The following is a 19,730-nucleotide window of genomic DNA, read 5'->3' as shown; positions in this document are numbered from 1 at the left end:
CCCCTTAGAAGAAGAGGGGGTATATTGTTTTGCTCATGTCGGTCCGTCCACCAGATGGTTTCCGGATGATAACTCAAGAACGCTTAGGCCTAGGATCATGAAACTTCATACATAGATTGATCATGACTGGCAGATAACCCCTATTGATTTTCAGGTCACTAGGTCAAAGGTCAAGGTCATAGTGACTTGAAATAGTAAAATGGTTTCCGGATGATAACTCAATAATGCTTAGGCCTAGGATCATGAAACTTCATAGATACATTGATCATGACTAGCAGATGACCCCTATTGATTTTCAGGTCACTAGGTCAAGGTCACACAGTGACTCTAAACAGTAAAATGGTTTCCGGATGATAACTCAAGAATGTTTACACCTAGAATCATAAAACTTCATAGGTACATTGATCATGACTGGCAGATGACCCCTATTGATTTTCAGGTCACTAGGTCAAAGGTCAAGGTCACAGTAACTCGAAACAGTAAAATGGTTTCCGGATGATAACTCAAGAATGCTTACGCCTAGGATCATGAAACTTCATAGATACATTGATCTTCACTTGCATATGACCGCTATTAATTTTCAGGTGACTAGGTCAAAGGTCAAGGTCACAGTGACTCGAAACAGTAAATGGTTTCCTGATGATAACTCAAGAATAATAAGGCCTAAGATCATGAAACTTCATAGGAACATTGATCACGACTGGCAGATGACACCTATTGATTTTCAAGTCACTAGGTCAAAGGTCAAGGTCAGTGACAAAAAACTTATTCACACAATGGCTGCCAGTACAACTGACAGCCCATATGGGGGGCATGCATGTTTTACAAACAGCCCTTGTTTTGTATTAATATTAGCTCTTTATCTTAACTTTACTTGCAGCAAATTTTCTTAGCGGGAACTGTAATTTTGTGACCTGAAAGAAATTGTACAGCAAGTAAAGTCAAGATATATAACCAACCCAAGTAATAGAGGTCCAACCTTTGATTGAAATTCATCAGGAGGTGGGACAATGTCAAAGTTTTTTGCATTATCAAACATGATGTCTGCCATAGTCTATTCAGACTAATTCTTTGTAATGAAAGGTCAAGTTATTTACATTATTCAATTGATAACAGTATACACAGTTTGGATAATTGAATATTGTGACATCACAAATAGGCTTATCCTTTTCCAGCTCAGAAGCAAAGTATAAAAGGCTTTTGCAACAAGCATAAAACCACCAGGGGCGTAGATAGCATTTTTTGAGCTGTAGGCCCAGATATGATACATACAAATGGGGGGTCCGGGGGTCCTACCATGGACAATTTTAAATCATATAACGCCTGTGGTGAGATTTAAAGCATATCTAGACAAATAATAAGATAAGACTTTGGCCTGTTTTTCTTTGATATTTAACTGTTTTATCTAAATGTCAGATTTGTTTTTGTTCGGCATCAAGCGACCAAACCGACCCGGATTCAGTCAATGGATCGGGATACGGGGGCAAGTGTTCCATTTTAAATTGCCGTGGTCATAAACATCATTTGGAATGTTTTTACAAATCCAATGATAATCGATTACAACTTACTGTAGTGTTGAAAGGGTGACGAGTAGATCTACATGTAGATCTTTGTCAACTTGTAACAGCAATTCACGTGAAAAGAAACGAGCTAGAATCTATGCACATAGAAAGAATTAGAGTTGTTAATTGGAAGATATTTCCTTTGAACACGACCAGAATCCATTGTCTAAATATTGTGTCAATATGAAATGCAGTTTTCTAACACCTCACCCCCTCAGGGTCAACATTTTAATGCGTTTTTCGAAGTTGAAGCATTTTTTTTATATCTTTTTCATGTTTCAAAAAAAATGTAGGCCCGGGCCAGCTGTGCCTTATAGCAGCTAGGCCCCTGACCACATCAGTCTGGTTTACTCGCAGATTTACTTACAGTACAGCGAACGGGGCACAAACATAATCCGCGGCTACGCCACGGCCAGATTATTAGTACGCGGCGGCCAAATCGTGTGTTCACGCGGCGTATCACCGTGGCACTCGGCATCAATCCGCGCAACGACGCCGAGTCTGTATTAACCTCGCGTACTTTCGCGGAGTAAATCCGCCGCCTTCGTATCGAGTGAAAAGATATCCACCTACATGTCAATACATGTATGTGTAGCGTAGAATTAATTACGCGCAACTGTTAATGTTTCGTTTGATTAACATTATTAAATATGTAATCCGAAACACACTTCTGAATTTTAATGCTAACGCGACCTTTGGCAAATTCTAGCGTCAAATAAACAGTGCTAAAATATCCTTTGTTTCATAAAAAGCGCGCGAAAATTATGCAGACATGTAGAACGTCGTTTGGAAAGTTTGGGTGTATTTTGTGTTGTATAAATACATGAACATCACGTCAGGCGTAAATCTCGTGTTCAGTGGGAAAAAAACCACCCCGATTAGACGTTATTTCATCCTCTCTATAAATAGTAACAAATGCCATAACGTTTTTTATACTTAAGGAAATATCGAGAATGTTTGTGTATCGTAAATATTTACCAGCATTTGCTTTAAAACTGGAATATACGGGATTATCGGGTAATTAGTAGCGATATTAACTGTATAATATGAACAAAATAAAACGTGTTTATATACGCATATTCAAACGCATATTCAAACAATAGTTATAATAAGCTGATAATTAACAAAACAACAAATACGTGGTCACTGTCTTGATTATTGATGTGGCTTCAAACTGCTAATTTTCTCAGCTTAAACACCGGAGAAGCAGTATAAAAGGTCCCCAAACTCACAAAATGTCTACTATTCAGCTGTACACTGGTGTGTTAACAGCAGAAAACAAAAATGATTTTTTCATAATATTGCAGTTTTTATTTAATATTTTCCAATGAAATTTGGCATACATATACTTTGGTATACAAAAAATATGTATGTGTAATTTGGTGATTGTAAGTTATATAGTTATTGACTTATAGAAAAAAGTTTTTGTTGTCTGCTTGAAATTCAAATTTCCCTGTAAATGCTAAGCACTGCCCACTTGAAATGTTATGAACTTCTCTCAGCCAATAGCTAGCGATTGACTCAAATCAAGTTTACATGTAAATACAGATTCTATACTATACCAAGTATGCTGTCTGCTCAAACAAGTGTTTCTATTTATAAACACTCTAACTGTTAGCAGCAAATCACTGGTAGATAAACCCAGCCCACTAGTTAATGCAGGTTCACATTTTACCACCGCAAAATCAAGCAGTTGAGATCCGGCTTTTAAATATAATAGCAAAAGCAACATGCAATTAATTTATAAATCCACCATATGCTGGAGCCTTGACCACTTGTATGTGCGAAAACATAATTACGTGACCTTGTTTATGTGTGAAATACATACACTTCGGGCGGGAAACAAACTTAATTGGCCAGGCACATTAACTATGCTTACATGTATATGCTAATACAATCCGCGCACAATAAATTTATTATGATTTTAATTATTACTATAATTGTTCCTTCAAACTTTGTTAACTACATGTTACTAATAATTTTAAAAAGATTTTTTATTTCATGATGCGCATCGACTCGGCATCATGTCGCGGATCACGGCATGCCTCGGCGGACAGATGCGAAGTTGCGCGGTGAAATGTGACTTGCCGCCGCATACTGACGCCGCTTCAACGACTGACGCGGCATCGACTCGTTTAGCCTTGCTGACGCGGATCGCGAAATACGTTTGTTCCGCTTTGGCTGTACTGTACTTTATTTTACTACTGTATAGGTATTGCGCTGTTGCTGCTCATCAGTATGGTTGGAAATAAAGCCTTTAACCCATTTATGCCTAGTGGACTCTCCCATCCTTCTTAATTGGATCAATTTTTTCCAAAATAAGGGATGTCTAGTGTATTTATTTCTATATTTTTAATATTTCTTACAGAAATTCCTTTAAGCAAACAGCGCAGACCCAGATGAGACGCCGCATCATGCGGTGTCTCATCAGGGTCTACGCTGTTTGCCAAGGCCTTTTTTCTAGACGCTAGGCATAAATTTATATAAAACATCTAGTAATCTAAAATCTATTAAGAAAGATCTTTAATTTAATTTGATTTTCTAATTAGGGGACTACAAAGCGTCGAAAAATGTGCATCTAAGCTGTAAAGGTTTAACTGAAACCTGCGATGTATGAAATGGTCATCAGGAATGCCATACATCCTGACCTACCCTGGGGCTGTATGATCCTGTGAATGCACCGAGATTCGGTGCTGCACCACCTCTAGCAGGGGCTGCGGTAGGGGCTGCAGGCCCCCAAACTCCCTGGGCGTAACCAGGGGGGAGGCCCTCCCAGTGTGGGGTGCAATGGCAACTGGAGAGGGTACCAAGGGGGAGGGGGTACGTCGGGTATTGGACCCTCCTGTCAGTGGAGGCGAGGCGGCCCTGACATCCATGGTGTTGATGAATAGTAATAGCAAACTTGGCACATATAATTGTTTATGGAAGACAAAGTGTTTTTGGATAAAACCTGGTTATGAAACACAAAATGTTTATATTTGGTACATCAATTTAACAATCAATGTCTGACTTTCTAAATGTCAAAAACTCTATTCAGTCACATGACATCAATTGTAAGATCCATCCACAATGGTGATATTCTGAAAGCCTTACAATTAAACTTCTGGTTTTTATGAACATTGTCAGCATCATATCCTCTTTTCCCCTCATGTTTCCATGATTTTTCTATATTGTTAAGAACCAATACTTCCAGATAATCTAGTTGTTAAAATATTATTTAGATTTTTTTAAACACTTCACAATTAAGTGGCAAATGATAATCCATAAATCCAATTAATACAAATACCAGTTCCATGTTTCTTTATGTTTTCCCTCATAAATGCATAAACCATAACAGTATTATGAAGTCATTTTACACTCTTTTCTTCATGCAACATAAAAACTGAATGGCAACTTTACATTGGTTCTTCATCAATGTTCATGCATTTGCATGCATGTGTATTGACATTTAAAAAAGCACACTGTATAGTACTCTATGTCAATTATATTCTACATACAAGTATTTTCAAATCTTTTACATTGTTCAAGGCTTATTTATCCAACATGTTCGATGTAGAATACCCATAATAGGGCTATTTGAGATTTCTTAACAGAACTACTGAATGCTTGAAATGCAACGTATACAATGTATGGTTTCATATAATCCAGTGAGAATTTTTCTTAATTTTATGACTGTCAAACAATTTCTCTTTTGTTAGCTTATCTGATAAGTGTCAAAGCTTATTGCCAATTACACCACTTACAGAACAAACAATTAAAATAACATGTGGCTATATAGGTTAATGTAGATTACTTAAAGCAGTTTTCCAATGTTCAACTCTCTACTTTAAACAGCACTTCTCCAGGACAGTTTCATACACTGTTATCCCAAAACACTAAGAAAACCCATGTGAAAAGATACCTTTCAATTAATGTTTTAAATTATTTTATGAAACATGACATCAACTTGCCTTTAGATCAAAAGAAAAATCAACCAGGAAAAGCAAACAAGCCAAGGCAGATGTTTTCAGGATCAGTGTTCTTGAAAGGCTTCAGACGTCTTATCTTTAAAAAATTATTTGAAAAACATGCCTCATATGTTGAATTCTATAGCATAGATTGAGCTTTAAGACCTTAAGGCAAATCTTATCTATTAATATTCAATTACAGGTGAAAAATCAATCTGATCTGTGAATAGTGTCAGTGATATTGATATCTAGTGCAATTTGACCCCTTCAAAAATAGGTAAATTAGCATAATAACTAATTCAATGTCATGCTTCAAAGCAGAACATAATTTTTAACTGTAAATGGCCTCATATTTAGATTTCCTCTACTTATGAAGGGGTGTAAATCTAACACTTAATTTAGCAAATAATTTGTGAAGGAACTTTGACCAAAATAAAATTAAAGACTTTGTTTAACATATTTATTTTAGCTTGATTGCAGTGAAAGCCTAGCTAGCTTAGGCTTATGTAAATTCTGTTTCCTGGGACTAGAACCAGTACTTGGTGCCTATGGGGGAGATAAAAAGAACATTCCCACAGTGGGGATCGAAACCGTGACCTACCGGTTGCTAGGCGGCTACCATATCCAGTATGCGACCTAAAGTCTTGTTCATGAGCATTAGCAAATCCACTCCTTACTAATAAAATTAGTTTTGGCTAAGAACTCTGCATTCAAATTACAGAATGGCTGGTGACATTTCTATTTATTGTAGGATTTATTATTTATATTACTTTATTGGTGATTTATATGAAAATATTGTACATGGTTACATAATAAGCAGTATCTAAGTGTCAGCCTTTGTGTGCTGTTGTACAAAATAATTGAGCAAATCTTGAATAAACCACTTAAAATAAAAGCGTAATGTATGCATGCATCTACCATTTACATGTGTTTGAATGTTATGATCCACTGTAAAATTATTTGTAAAGGAAATAAGTCTGAAATGTACCATTTAGATTTCCAGTTTTTTTCTTTTTTGCTTTAGCCAATCCATTGGCATACAAGGCTATTGCCAAAACCGATTGGATTTTCGCACTGTTATACATTGACTGTCATTTTATACTCGATATAAATGATTCATGTATTGTATTTAATATCAATTTTAAATGATGATTCTTCAAAAACAAAGCTGTATTTTCAGTATGAGTGTATGACATTAATGGTATTTTGTTCCCTGATTTATATTTTGTTTTGTTTTTGAATCTGTGACAAAATTATAATAGCAAGAAAATACTTTAAATTAAAAAGTTTTCCTGCTGCATGTTTCAAACCCAGGATTTCCCCTGTTTAACCCTCTACCACTTAGATATGTATTTTGATGCATTTGTAGTTTCTAAAAAAATTAAATTTAATTAAAGGCCTTTCTTACTAGATCCAAATTTTAAAGGTTCCAGTTCCAACCCTTAGATACTGATGAGCAGCAAACAGCATAAAACCTGAACAGACTGCGAGTTACTGTTCTGGCAGTCTGTTCTGGTTTTATGCTGTGTGCACATAGCCACGTTCACTTTGCTCCTGAGTGGGAAAGGGTTAAAGCAAACAGTCCAGTGCTACACCAATGCAAAACAAAATTAAACTGCGTGGAATCAATCAGATTCCAAAAAAATATTGGTGCTTAAACAGTTTGTAAAATAATTAATATTGCTTTCTCTATATACTACCTAGAAACAAGGGACAAAATTGTCACAAAACCAGGTTTTCATTGTGAAAAAAAAATCTGATAAAGGGAGAAAACTCAAACTGAACTTTTGAAATGACCAAAAAAAATTAACCCCCTTTGTAAGTTTTTTTTTTTTTTAAATCTATTTTTAGTCGTGGCGACCTTGACATTGGAGATATTGACGTGATTCTTTCGTGGGACACACCGTCCCATGATGGTGAACAAATGTGCCAAATGATTTTAAAATCTGACGATGAACGACATAGTTATGGCTCGGACAAGCTCATTTATGGCCATTTTTGACCTTTGAACTCAAAGTGTGACCTTGACCTTGGAGATATCGACGTAATTATTTCGCGCGACACACCGTCCAATGATGGTGAACAAATGTGCCAAATGATTTTAAAATCTGACAATGAACGACATAGTTATGGCCCGGACAAGCTTATTCCGCCAGCCCGCCAGCCCGCCAGCCAGCCAGCCAGCCCGCCAGCCAGCCAGCCCGCCCGCATTCGCCAATCTAATAACCAGTTTTTTCCTTCGGAAAACCTGGTTAAAAAAACAGCGAGTTTACAGCCTTTTTTAATACATGTTGCCATCTGAAGAATTAATGTTCTTCTGATTATAAAATAGTGTTCAAATATTTTTCAGAAAACATGATTTTATACAATATCACAACAAGCAGAATAACCATCACAATAAATAAAATTTTAACTCAAATGATACAATTTAAAATATTTGCAATACAACAGATATTTTGAAATAATTTTCTTTCAGCTGTTGTGCTATACAAAAGCCAGCACTCATTGTATTCTTCATAAACTTTAAAAACACAATCAACATTACCTTTCAGACATCTTTGTATTCTCTAAATCCTGCTTTGCTATGATTGCAAAACTCATTCTGAGTGGTTCTCTAGTCGGTTAAGGTGAGCCTGGCAAGGTATGAGTGGAGAATGGCCTGCTTACCAAACAGAATATTCTGTACACTACACAATGTGAGCCGTTGCCCAAAGTATAAGTGGAGTTTGTCCCTGTGATCAGGTTGGATGTTACCTTTTGGGAGGAGTTTTGATGCATGTTTTCTTTACAACCAATAGCACTAAAAATGCATCTTGCCCGCTGTTCCCCATGGTTAATTTTCATGCCAATTCTTTAAAGGGGCCCTTTCAGGTTTTAGTTAATTGACAAACTTAAACAAGAGGGCCAAGATGGCCCTAGTTGGCTCACCTTTTTTGCAAGACCTTGTTAATTGCTTAGTTGAAAATTCAGTACTCTAGAGCATATTAGATTGGTTCTCTTCTGTTTACTTTTGCAGTGTGAGCATTAGTTAGTTCTGATTGATGATGATTGAGTACTGTCAATTTGCATGGGTTTTTATCCCCACGCTTTTCGGAGAAAAAGTGGAGATATTGTGGTTATCTCCGTCTTCTGTCCGTCCGTCCTGGCCACTATCTCCTCGTACACTATAAGCAATAGAACCTAGAAACTTACAAACATGGTAGCTATGAGCATATGTGCGACCCTGCACTAATTGGAATTTTGATCTGACCCCTGGGTCAAAAGTTATGGGGGTTGGGGTGGGGCCGGGTCAGAGATTTCCACTAATTTTTTTATTTTATGTACTTTAACATTGGCCATTTCTTTTGCAATATTGAAGATAGCAACTTGATATTTGGCATGCATGTGTATCTCATGAAGCTGCACATTTTGAGTGGTGAAAGGTCAAGGTTATCCTTCAAGGTCAAAGGTAAAACAACAAATCCAAGGGAAGTAATAAGCTTTGAAGGGATGTAATTAATGAACCTGCAAATTGATAAATTTTTTTATTGATAAATCAAAGCGGAGCAGTAGGGGACATTGTGTTTCTGACAAGCACATCTCTTGTTTTATGTTATTTTACATTAACTTCTTCTTTTTTACACAGATTTACTTCCATTACCAACCCTGGGGCGCCCCCTGGGTCAAACATGCGGCGTGGGAATACGCGTTGACCGCTGCCGCACCATTTCTAGTTTGCAATGCAAACATTTGCAAGAAATGCTTATTCTACATGACATTGTGTTTACAAGGTTTTTGTAAGATTTGAACCCCGTGACCAAGATTTTGACCACATATGACCCAATGTCAAACTTTGCCTAGATATCATCAAGAAAAAACATCCTGGTCAAGTATCATCATTATTGGACCAATACTATGGCCTCTAGTGTGTTTTTTTCAACGATCTGAGCCATTTTCCAACTTGTTCGAGATATCAATAAAACCAATGTCTTTACTAAGTTTCATGATGATTAGGCAAAAAATATGACTTCTTGAGTGTTCACAAGGTTTCTCTATAGTCATATAAGGAAAACTGCCCCTCCCCCCCTCCTGGCAAGCATTTTCAAACTTGTCCGAGTTATCAATAAAACCAATGTTTTGACCAAGTTTCATGATGATCAGGAAAAAAATGTGACCAAGTTTCATGATGATCAGGAAAAAAATGTGACTTTTTGACTGTTCACAAGCCTTTTTAACTATATAACAAGGGCTAATTGTAAAACATGCATGCCCCCCATATGGGCTGTCCGTTGTACTGGCAGCCATTGTATGAATACGACTTTTGTCACTGTGACCTTGACCTTTGACCTAGTAACCTGAAAATCAATAGGGGTCATCTGCAAGTCACGTTCAATGTACCTATGAAGTGTCATGATCCTAAGCAAAAGCATTTTTGAGTTATCATCCGAAAATCATTTTACTTTTTCGGGTCACCGTGACCTTGACCTTTGACCTTGTGACCTCAAAATCAATAGGGGTCATCTGCGAGTCATGATCAATCTACCTATGAAGTTTCATGATCCTAGGCATATGCCTTCTTGAGTTATCATCCAAAAATCATTTTACTATTCGGGTCACTGCGACCTTGACCTTTGACCTAGTGACCTGAACATCAATAGGGGTCATCTACGAGTCATGATCAATCTACCTATAAAGTTTCATGTTCCTAGGCATATGCGTTCTTGAGTTATCATCCGAAAATCATTTTACTTTTTCGGATCACTGTGACCTTGACCTTTGACCTAGTGACCTGAACATCAATAGGGGTCATCTGCGAGTCATGATCAATCTACCTATAAAGTTTCATGATCCTAGGCATATGCGTTCTTGAATTATCATCTGAAACTCATTTTACTATTTCGGGTCACCGTGACCTTGACCTTTGACCTAGTGACCTCAAAATCAATAGGGGTCATCTGCGAGTCATGATCAATCTACCCATGAAGTTTCATGATCCTAGGAGTATGCATTCTTGAGTTATCATCCGGAAACCATTTTACTATTTTGGGTCACCGCGACCTTGACCTTTGACCTAGTGACCTCAAAATCAATAGGGGTCATCTGCGAGTCATGACCAATCTACCCATCAAGTTTCATGATCCTAGGCGTATGCGTTCTTGTTTTATCATCCGGAAACCATTTTACTATTTCGGGTCACCGTGACCTTGACCTTTGACCTTGTGACCTCAAAATCAATAGGGGTCATCTGCAAGTCATGATCAATGTACCTATGAAGTTTCATGATCCTAGGCCCAAGCGTTCTTGAGTTATCGTCTGACAACCACCTGGTGGTCGGACGGACCGACTGACCGACAGACCGACCGACCGACCGACCGACCAACCGACATGAGCAAAGAAATATACCCCCTTTTCTTCGAAGGGGGGCATAAATATAAGAAAAACTGCCCGTTCCCCTGGCAGCAATGTTTTTCAACGGACCGGAACCATTTTTGAACTAAACTCATGTATCTAGGAAACAAATGTTCTGACCAAATTTCATAAAGATTGGACCAAAAATGTGACTTCTAGAGTGTTTTATCTATACTACAAGCTTAATAAGCAATTTTCGATGACTTTTTCAATAACAGTGATTGTATTTGATCATATTTACTGTATTGCGCCGCATGGACACAGTTTCATTTTATAAGGATTTTTAAACAAGAGCACCGCCTTGCGGGTGCAGACCACTCATCTATTTTCTTTTTAAAGGTGAAGGGACTCTCATTTTCAATCACAAAGGAGGGAGGGGTGGAGTGAAGAGGGTTGTATAGTGTGGGGGTGTGGACATTTATTACATTATCTTCCAAAAATGCGAAAAAAATGCAAAAAAAAAATTCCGGGGGGGGGGGGGGGGGGGTGGGGGGGTGGGTGGGAGGTGGGAGATTCTTTGGTGCGATGGTTGGACGGTATTTCAAACATAAAATAATAAAAATAAACAAAAAATTGTGGGGGGGGGAGGGTGGAGGTGGGGGGGGGGTATAGTGTGAGGGTGTGGTGGTAATTTGTGAGCTGATCTTAAAAAAAAAAAAAATGGGGGGGGGGGGGTGAGTTGGGGGGGGGGGGATAGTGTGAGGGTGTGGTGTTAATTTGTGAGATGATCATAAAAAAAAAAAAAAAAAAAATTAGGGAGGGGGGGATTTGGGTGGGGGGAGGGGGGGTGGGGGGATTCTTGGGTGCGATGGTTGTAGGGTATTTCAAACATAAAATAATAAAAATAAATAGTTGTGTTTTTTAACCGTTTAAAAAAAAATGTGGGGGGGGGGTGGGGGGGGGTATAGTGTGAGGGTGTGGTGGTCATTTGTGAGATGATCTTAAAAAAAAAAAAAAAAAAAATGGGGGGGGGGATTCGGGGGGGGGGGGGGGGGAGTGGGGGCACGGGGGATGGTTTGGGTGGAGTCTATTGTGGTATGTCAGGTAAGAGTAGTTTTGTCAAAGTATCAATCAAATCTAATCATAAATAAAGAAGTTATGGCAATTTTAGCAAAATTTAATAATTTCACCTTGAGAGTCAAGGTCATTCAAAGGTCAAGGTAAAATTCAACTTGCCAGGTACAGTAACCTCATGATAGCATGAAAGTATTTGAAGTTTGAAAGCAATAGCCTTGATACTTAAGAAGTAAAGTGGATCGAAACACAAAATTTAACCATATATTCAAAGTTACTAAGTCAAAAAAGGGCCATAATTCCATAAAAATGACATCCAGAGTTATGCAACTTGTCCTTTTACTGTACCCTTATGATAGTTTGCGAGTGTTCCAAGTATGAAAGCAATATCTATGATAATTTAGGGGTAAAGTGGATCAAAACACAAAACTTAACCAAATTTTCTAAGTATAAAGGGCCCATAATTCCGTCCAAATGCCAGTCAGGGTTACATAACTTTGCCTGCATAGTCCCCTTATGATAGTTAGTAAGTGTTGCAAGTATGAAAGCAATAGCTTTGATACTTAAGGAATAAAATGGACCTAAACACAAAACTTAACCAAAATTTTCAATTTTCTAAGTATAAAAAGGGCACATAATTCTGTCAAAATGCACGCCAGAGTTATCTAACTTTGCCTGCCCAGTCCCCTCATGATAGTAAGTAAGTGTACCAAGTTTGAATGCAATAGCATTGATACTTTCTGAAAAAAGTGGACCTAAACGCAAAACTTAACCAAAATTTTCAATTTTCTAAGTATAAAAAGGGCACATAATTCAGTTAAAATGCACGCCAGAGTTATCTAACTTTGCCTGCCCAGTCCCCTCATGATAGTTAGTAAGTGTACAAAGTTTGAATGCAATAGTATTGATACTTTCTGAGAAAAGTGGACCTAAACGCAAAACTTAACCGGACGCCGACGCTGACGCCAAGGTGATGACAATAGCTCATATTTTTTTTTCAAAAAATAGATGAGCTAAAAAATCAATAAACAATCCAGTTTTGCAGTAAAATTAATTTAAATTATGCTAAGATATATAAAAGTATCTGTTTTAATTATAATTTGTCAAACTAAATAAATACAACATATAAAACTTCATATTATGCACTTTCGAAAAACACAAGTTATTCCCAAATTGATGTCTTATTCCAACTTCTCATAATACTGTGTTTCAGGTTTTTTTTCCCACTTTTTGGGAAGATAGCCCATGGCTTTGGAATTGGGAATTTTATCGGCATTTTCATGAAATTGGGAAAATAAATTCATTAGCCTTTTTTCCACACGCAAAGTCTACTGATTAGGGAAATACTAAATTTGATATAACCCTTTATAATCATTCAAATAAAAAGAACAAAATCATATAATACTTTGTTAGATGTAATTGAATTAAAATTGAGATAAAATACACATTAGACTTCTTTCTAAAATAAAAAAAAAATATATATTTTTTATTACTTTTTTTGGAAATTGGGAATTTTTTGCCACATTTTGGGGAACAAGTATACTTTTTGGGATTGGGAACATAGCCGAATTTCGGCTATAAAATCGGGCCAAAAAAAACCCTGTGTTTATAGGAAATATGCAGCGGACAAAAAATATGGCCACTCAAACCTTTGGCCTTGAAGAATGACCTTGGTTTAAAGCCAGCATAATTGACTTATTCCTTCTGCCCAATGTTCCAATGCCCTTAACATTTGCTGATAGTTAAATAAGAAACCGTCGGGGACGGGTGATGCTCCCCAAAGTTTTTTTTTGTCACAATATTGCACTATATATTCAGATATAAGGAAACGTCTTGAGGGGCATAACTTTGGACAAAATGATACGATGGATGGTTTAGCAAGTTAAAAATTTCAAAGGGCCATAACTCTCTAAATAAATCATCTAACCAGAACCCACAAATAACATGTGCATCTCCTCAAGGTAGTTAAGCTTCCCATAAAGCTTCATTGTATTCCAGTCAGTAGTTGGGGAGAAATAGCCCGGACAAGAATTGCACTATATGTACAGTTTATAGAAAATTTCAAAGGGCCATAACTGAAAAATCATCCGACCAGTACCGCCTGATAATATGCACATCTCCTCTTGGTAGTGAAGCTTCCCATAAAGTTTCATTGAATTCCCGTAATAAGTTGCTGAGAAATAGCTTGGACAAGAATTGCACTATATGTACAATGGAAAATTTCAAAGGGCCATTAATCTGCGAAAAATCATCCGACGAGAACCGGCTGATAATAGGCACATCTCCTCTTGGTAGTGAAGCTTCCCATAAAGTTTCATTGAATTCCCGTAATAAGTTGCTGAGAAATTGCCCGGACAAGAATTGCACTATATGTACAGTTAATGGAAAATTTCAAAGGGCCATAACTCTGTGAAAAATCATCCGACCACAACCCGCTGATAATATGCACATTTCCTCTTGGTAGTGAAGCTTCCCATAAAGTTTCATTGAATTCCGGTCATTAGTTGCTGAGAAATAGCCCGGACAAGAATTGCACTATATGTACAGTTTATAGAAAATTTCAAAGGGCCATAACTCTGTGAAAAATCATCCGACCAGAACCAGCTGATAATATGCACATCTCCTCTTGGTAGTGAAGCTTCCCATAAAGTTTCATTGAATTCCCGTAATAGGTTGCTGAGAAATAGCTCGGACAAGAATTGCACTATATGTACAATGGAAAATTTCAAAGGGCCATAACTCTGCGAAAAATCATCCGACGAGAACCGGCTGATAATAGGCACATCTCCTCTTGGTAGTGAAGCTTCCCATAAAGTTTCATTGAATTCCGGTCATTTGTTGCTGAGAAATTGCCCGGACAAGAATTGCACTATATGTACAGTTAATGGAAAATTTCAAAGGGCCATAACTCTGTGAAAAATCATCTGACCACAACCCGCTGATAATATGCACATTTCCTCTTGGTAGTGAAGCTTCCCATAAAGTTTCATTGAATTCCGGTCATTAGTTGCTGAGAAATAGCCCGGACAAGAATTGCGCTATATGTACAGTTAATGGAAAATTTCAAAGGGCCATAACTCTGTAAAAAATCATCCGACCAGAACCTGCTGATAATATGCACATTTTCTCTTGGTAGTGAAGCTTCCCATAAAGTTTCATTGAATTCCGGTCATCAGTTGCTGAGAAATAGCCCGGACCAGAATTGCACTATATGTCCAGTTAATGAAAAATTTCAAAGGGCCATTACTCTGTGAAAAATCATCCGACCAGAACCCGCTGATTATATGCACATCTCCTTATGGTAGTGAAGCTTCCCATAAAGTTTCATTGAATTCCGGTCATTAGTTGCTGAGAAATAGCCCGGACAAAAATTGTGCACAAACAGACACACGGACGGACAGACCAAGCGGCGACTATATGCTCCCTCCCAAAAAAGTTTTGGGGGAGCATAATAAAATCCAACAAAGGGTATAGGAGAAATGGCAAGGACACAAAGCGATATATATAGACATATATGCATTTTGGTATGCATTTTTTTCACATTGTAAATTGAGAACATTACTTATAAATATGTAGTTAGCATTTAAAATGATTTTATGCATCGTTGATTATCACAGGCATTTCATTAATCTTTTCTAAGTGTATGATCTCCATCGTTAATTCGATCTTTATTTGCCATGTTTGCCAAGTCACAATTTATTTTCTTTAAAGTCCGCCATCTTGTTGAAATGATGTAAGAGGCAGGTGCGCCTAGCAACGTAAAATCGTATAACATATCCGCCTAATAGGCGATTTGCATTTTGTTTAATTAGTGTTCGTTACAGTAATTGTTTCAATAATCAATTATCTTAAAGATGATAATGATACACATTGTTTGGGTGTTGTTTTTATAATTTAATCTTGCGTAAAAATAAATGTTTTTATATAACTGAATTATGCATGAAAGGCACAATTTCCACGAGGACAACATTGATGTTTTCATCAAAAGTCTACGAAGTAACTGTCCACGATTTGATCGTGGAAGAGTACACAATACGGACCGATTAGTGTGCTTGGTATAACAAAGCCACTGAAACTAAAGATTGATATTTATACGGGGTTATTCATCCATGACTAATTCACAACCGCATGAATCTTCAGATGTGTGAACAACTCCTTGCCCTTACGCAGAGGGAAATTATAACGTAGTATATTAAAGCCAATTAACAACCACATTTAACAATGCTGCTTTTTCGGTTTGACTGCAAACGCGAGACAAGCGATGATAACAGGACCCCTGTTAATTGATCGATTTTAACACGTAGCATAGTCACCTATTTGGGTAGGCATTGACATGGAGACACTGCAGATAAGTGGGAACACAGATTCGAGGTGCAGTTAAGCCTAAGATAAAGTACCGTATTTTCCCTTGTATATCGCGCGATTTTTACCTCCAAACTTTAAATAAAAAAGTTTGTGCGCGTCATACATTGATACAACGCTCTCCTGGCTTATAAATTGCAAAAAAATCATTTCGTAATCGTAAATATTCATAATAGCTGCCAATTTTTTATTCCAGAAAACTACATCCTATAATCTTACAGAATTGAGGGGCCGTTGTCGAAACAACAAAAAGTCCGTAACGGCAGATATGAACGGGGTAGCATTAGTTATTTACAAAAAATAAAATGTTTGAATAAAGTATGGGAACATTTATTTGTCTGTGTTTGTGCACTTTTACAGCCATTTTTGGTCTGATTAGGCAGCTTACGTTGGACTGGTAAAGGTATTTGGTATTTTTTGCTGGTAACCGTTGGTGTGAACAGGGACTTCTTAAGTGTTTTCCAGTTTGGTCGAGGTTTTTGGCGCCTTCATTGTTCATCACATTCACGCCTGTGAAGTGTGACAAACAATAATCTAACTTGTCCAACATAATAGATGAACAGTTTTACGTCAATACTGACATATCTCAACAACTGTAGCCCTGTCTCCCATGTGCCACGAAGTTTTTAGTCAGCATTCAAATTTAAAGCCCATGCTATCCTAGATGAAGAATGACATGATGTACATGAATTCTTATTTTCTCACATTTTAAACGAAATGCAAATGGACTGTTAATCTGTTGCTAGAAAATTACAAAATTGTAAGAAAAGTATAGTGCTATGCAACCCATGCTTCTTATCATAATGACACTTCCTATTTTGCATGCTTAATTAAGCTTTCCAATGCCTTTGATTATTGGATTGCGCAATAGTAAAATGGCGGCCATTTTATATTTTTTCTCCATGTTTGCATTAATAAAACAGCCTGCGCGCTATACATGGGTGCGCGCTATACAAAGGAAAATTCGGTACATGTATATATGGATTTTGTAAAATCCAGGACATTTGAAAGATTTCCGGAACTGTGGGACATGTTCTTCATTTCCGGGAAATCCCGGACAATCCGAGACGTATGGCATGTATGACAAAGCGTTACCAGACTGACTGACTGACAGATTACCTGCCAGACCAATGGACAATGACAATTCCTTTAAATGCGATTATGATGGCATCTTTTCTTGATTACCATATTGTATGGAACCCACTACACAACTTTTATTGGGGAAGTCTTTCTAATGAATGATGTTATTCTTTTTTTTAAATTAAATATGTCTCATCAGTCATTTTCTATTGTCCTTGCTTAAAAGACAATCAGAATATCAGAAACTACAAGACTATTGCCAAGCAATACAAGTCCCCTACCTCTCCATATTTCCATCTGTTCATGTTTCAAGTTTCATGAAAAAATATATAAAACTTTTTAAGTTATCGCAGGATCCAGAAAAGTGTGACAGACTGACAGACTCAAAGACTGACAGACTTAAAGACTGACAGACACACAGAGCGCAAACCATAAGTCCCTCTCCTGTTTCACTGGTAGGGGACTAAAAATACATTTTGTGACCATGTTACTTTATTCATAGTTATACATGTGAAGCTGACCTTCATATTTTATTGAAGCCTTTGGGGAAAAGGTAGTTAAATGAGGTGCAGTAGAGTTAATTGATGACAACTTAGAAGAAGGTCTAAATTTCAAATACAGTCAAAACCCAATGGCTCGAACTCGCTTGGCTCGAATTTCCAATTGGCTTGAACTCTCATCAAAGCACCGATTTTTTATTGATATATATTCATATAAAATTTGGTTGGATGGCTCGAATTCGCGAGGCTCGAATTATCGGATGGCTCGAACTGTTTTCACAGTCCCGGTGACAATTTTCACACGCTCTTTTGTTTGGAGGGCTCGAATTCGCTTCAGGTCGCATAAACTGTAAATCAATTAGGATCTCATGAGTTAAGGCACTCAATAATTGATTTAACACTGGTTGTTACAAAACATGTCATCGACTTAATTGTTAATTGATTTAAGTTAAAGATTACATTTTGTATTCATGCAATCAGAAATTATCTTTAGGAGTGCGAATACTCACAGCATATTCAATGTCAACTGGATGTAATAGAAAGCTGCGTTGCTCAACAACAGCTAAGGAATGCTGTCAACTGGATGTAATAGTAAGCTGCGTTGCTCGACAACAGCTAAGGAATGCTGTCAACTGGATGTAATAGAAAGCTGCGTTGCTCGACAACAGCTAAGGAATGCTGTCAACTGGATGTAATAGTAAGCTGCGTTGCTCGACGACAGCTAAGGAATGCTGTCAACTGGATGTAATAGTAAGCTGCGTTGCTCGACGACAGCTAAGGAATGCTGTCAACTGGATGTAATAGAAAGCTGCGTTGCTCGACGACAGCTAAGGAATGCTGTCAACTGGATGTAATAGTAAGCTGCGTTGCTCGACGACAGCTAAGGAATGCTGTCAACTGGATGTAATAGAAAGCTGCGTTGCTCGACGACAGCTAAGGAATGCTGTCAACTGGATGTAATAGTAAGCTGCGTTGCTCGACGACAGCTAAGGAATGCTGTCAACTGGATGTAATAGTAAGCTGCTTTGCTCGACGACAGCTAAGGAATGCTGTCAACTGGATGTAATAGAAAGCTGCGTTGCTCGACGACAGCTAAGGAATGCTGTCAACTGGATGTAATAGAAAGCTGCGTTGCTCGACGACAGCTATTTAAAGGAATGCTGTCAACTGGATGTAATAGAAAGCTGCGTTGCTCGACGACAGCTAAGGAACGCAACACAGACTGACAGTTTTTGTTCATTTTTTTAAATAAATCAGTAAATGTAGTACTGTATCATATGTAAATGATGCATATCATCATTTGATGATACATGATGTATGTTTTGTTCCTTAGTGCTCTGTGTTTCCAGAAAATGTGCTACGTTAAAACGTGCTGATATAATTTACTATATGATATTTGTGTGATTGTATTTGTAAATGTTTTAAAATATTGGTAAATAAAGTAAAAAAATATATATTTGGTTCTTATATGAACTCAAAAGCAGAAAGTAGTACGAAGTAGTACGGAGTTTAAAGGGATCTTTTCACGGTTTGGTAAATTGACAAAATTGAAAAAAGTTGTTTCAGATTCGCAAATTTTCGTTTTAGTTATAATATTTGTGAGGAAACAGTATAACTGAACATTTAACATAGTCCAATATAGCCATTATATGTATCTTTTGACGATTTGAAAACCTAAAAATTATAAAGCGTTGCAACGCGAAACGATTGAATAATTTGGAGAGTTCTGTTGTTGTCGTTTGAATTTACGAAACTAAGAAGATTGCTTATATAAGGTATAAAATACTTCAACTGTGTATTCTCGGCGGAATAGCCGAGAGGGCTAATGCGTTTTTACTTCAGACTTACTCCAGGACTCCGGGGGTCACGGGTTCGAG

General features: G+C 37.4%; 1 protein-coding gene across 8 annotated transcripts in view; it reads right to left on the bottom strand.

The window, feature by feature from the left end:
• LOC127846360 (neurofilament light polypeptide-like) overlaps positions 1-19,730 on the bottom strand; it is a 128,241-nt gene that overhangs the window by 48,162 nt on the left and 60,349 nt on the right. The window contains exon 1 of one of the 8 annotated variants that reach the window (XM_052377553.1): positions 4,215-4,453. The exons of the other annotated variants lie outside the window; for them this stretch is intronic. Within the exon in view, the coding sequence (XP_052233513.1) occupies positions 4,215-4,438 (224 nt within the window). The 5' untranslated portion in view covers positions 4,439-4,453. Of the gene's footprint in view, positions 1-4,214; positions 4,454-19,730 lie in introns of those variants that run through there. 8 annotated transcript variants of the gene reach the window in all.

This window comes from Dreissena polymorpha, chromosome 9, assembly GCF_020536995.1.
Source record: "Dreissena polymorpha isolate Duluth1 chromosome 9, UMN_Dpol_1.0, whole genome shotgun sequence".
In the NCBI taxonomy this organism is placed as follows: domain Eukaryota; kingdom Metazoa; phylum Mollusca; class Bivalvia; order Myida; family Dreissenidae; genus Dreissena; species Dreissena polymorpha.
The sequence above is the reverse complement of the archived record's forward strand: the minus strand, read 5'-3'. Positions and strand labels throughout refer to the sequence as shown.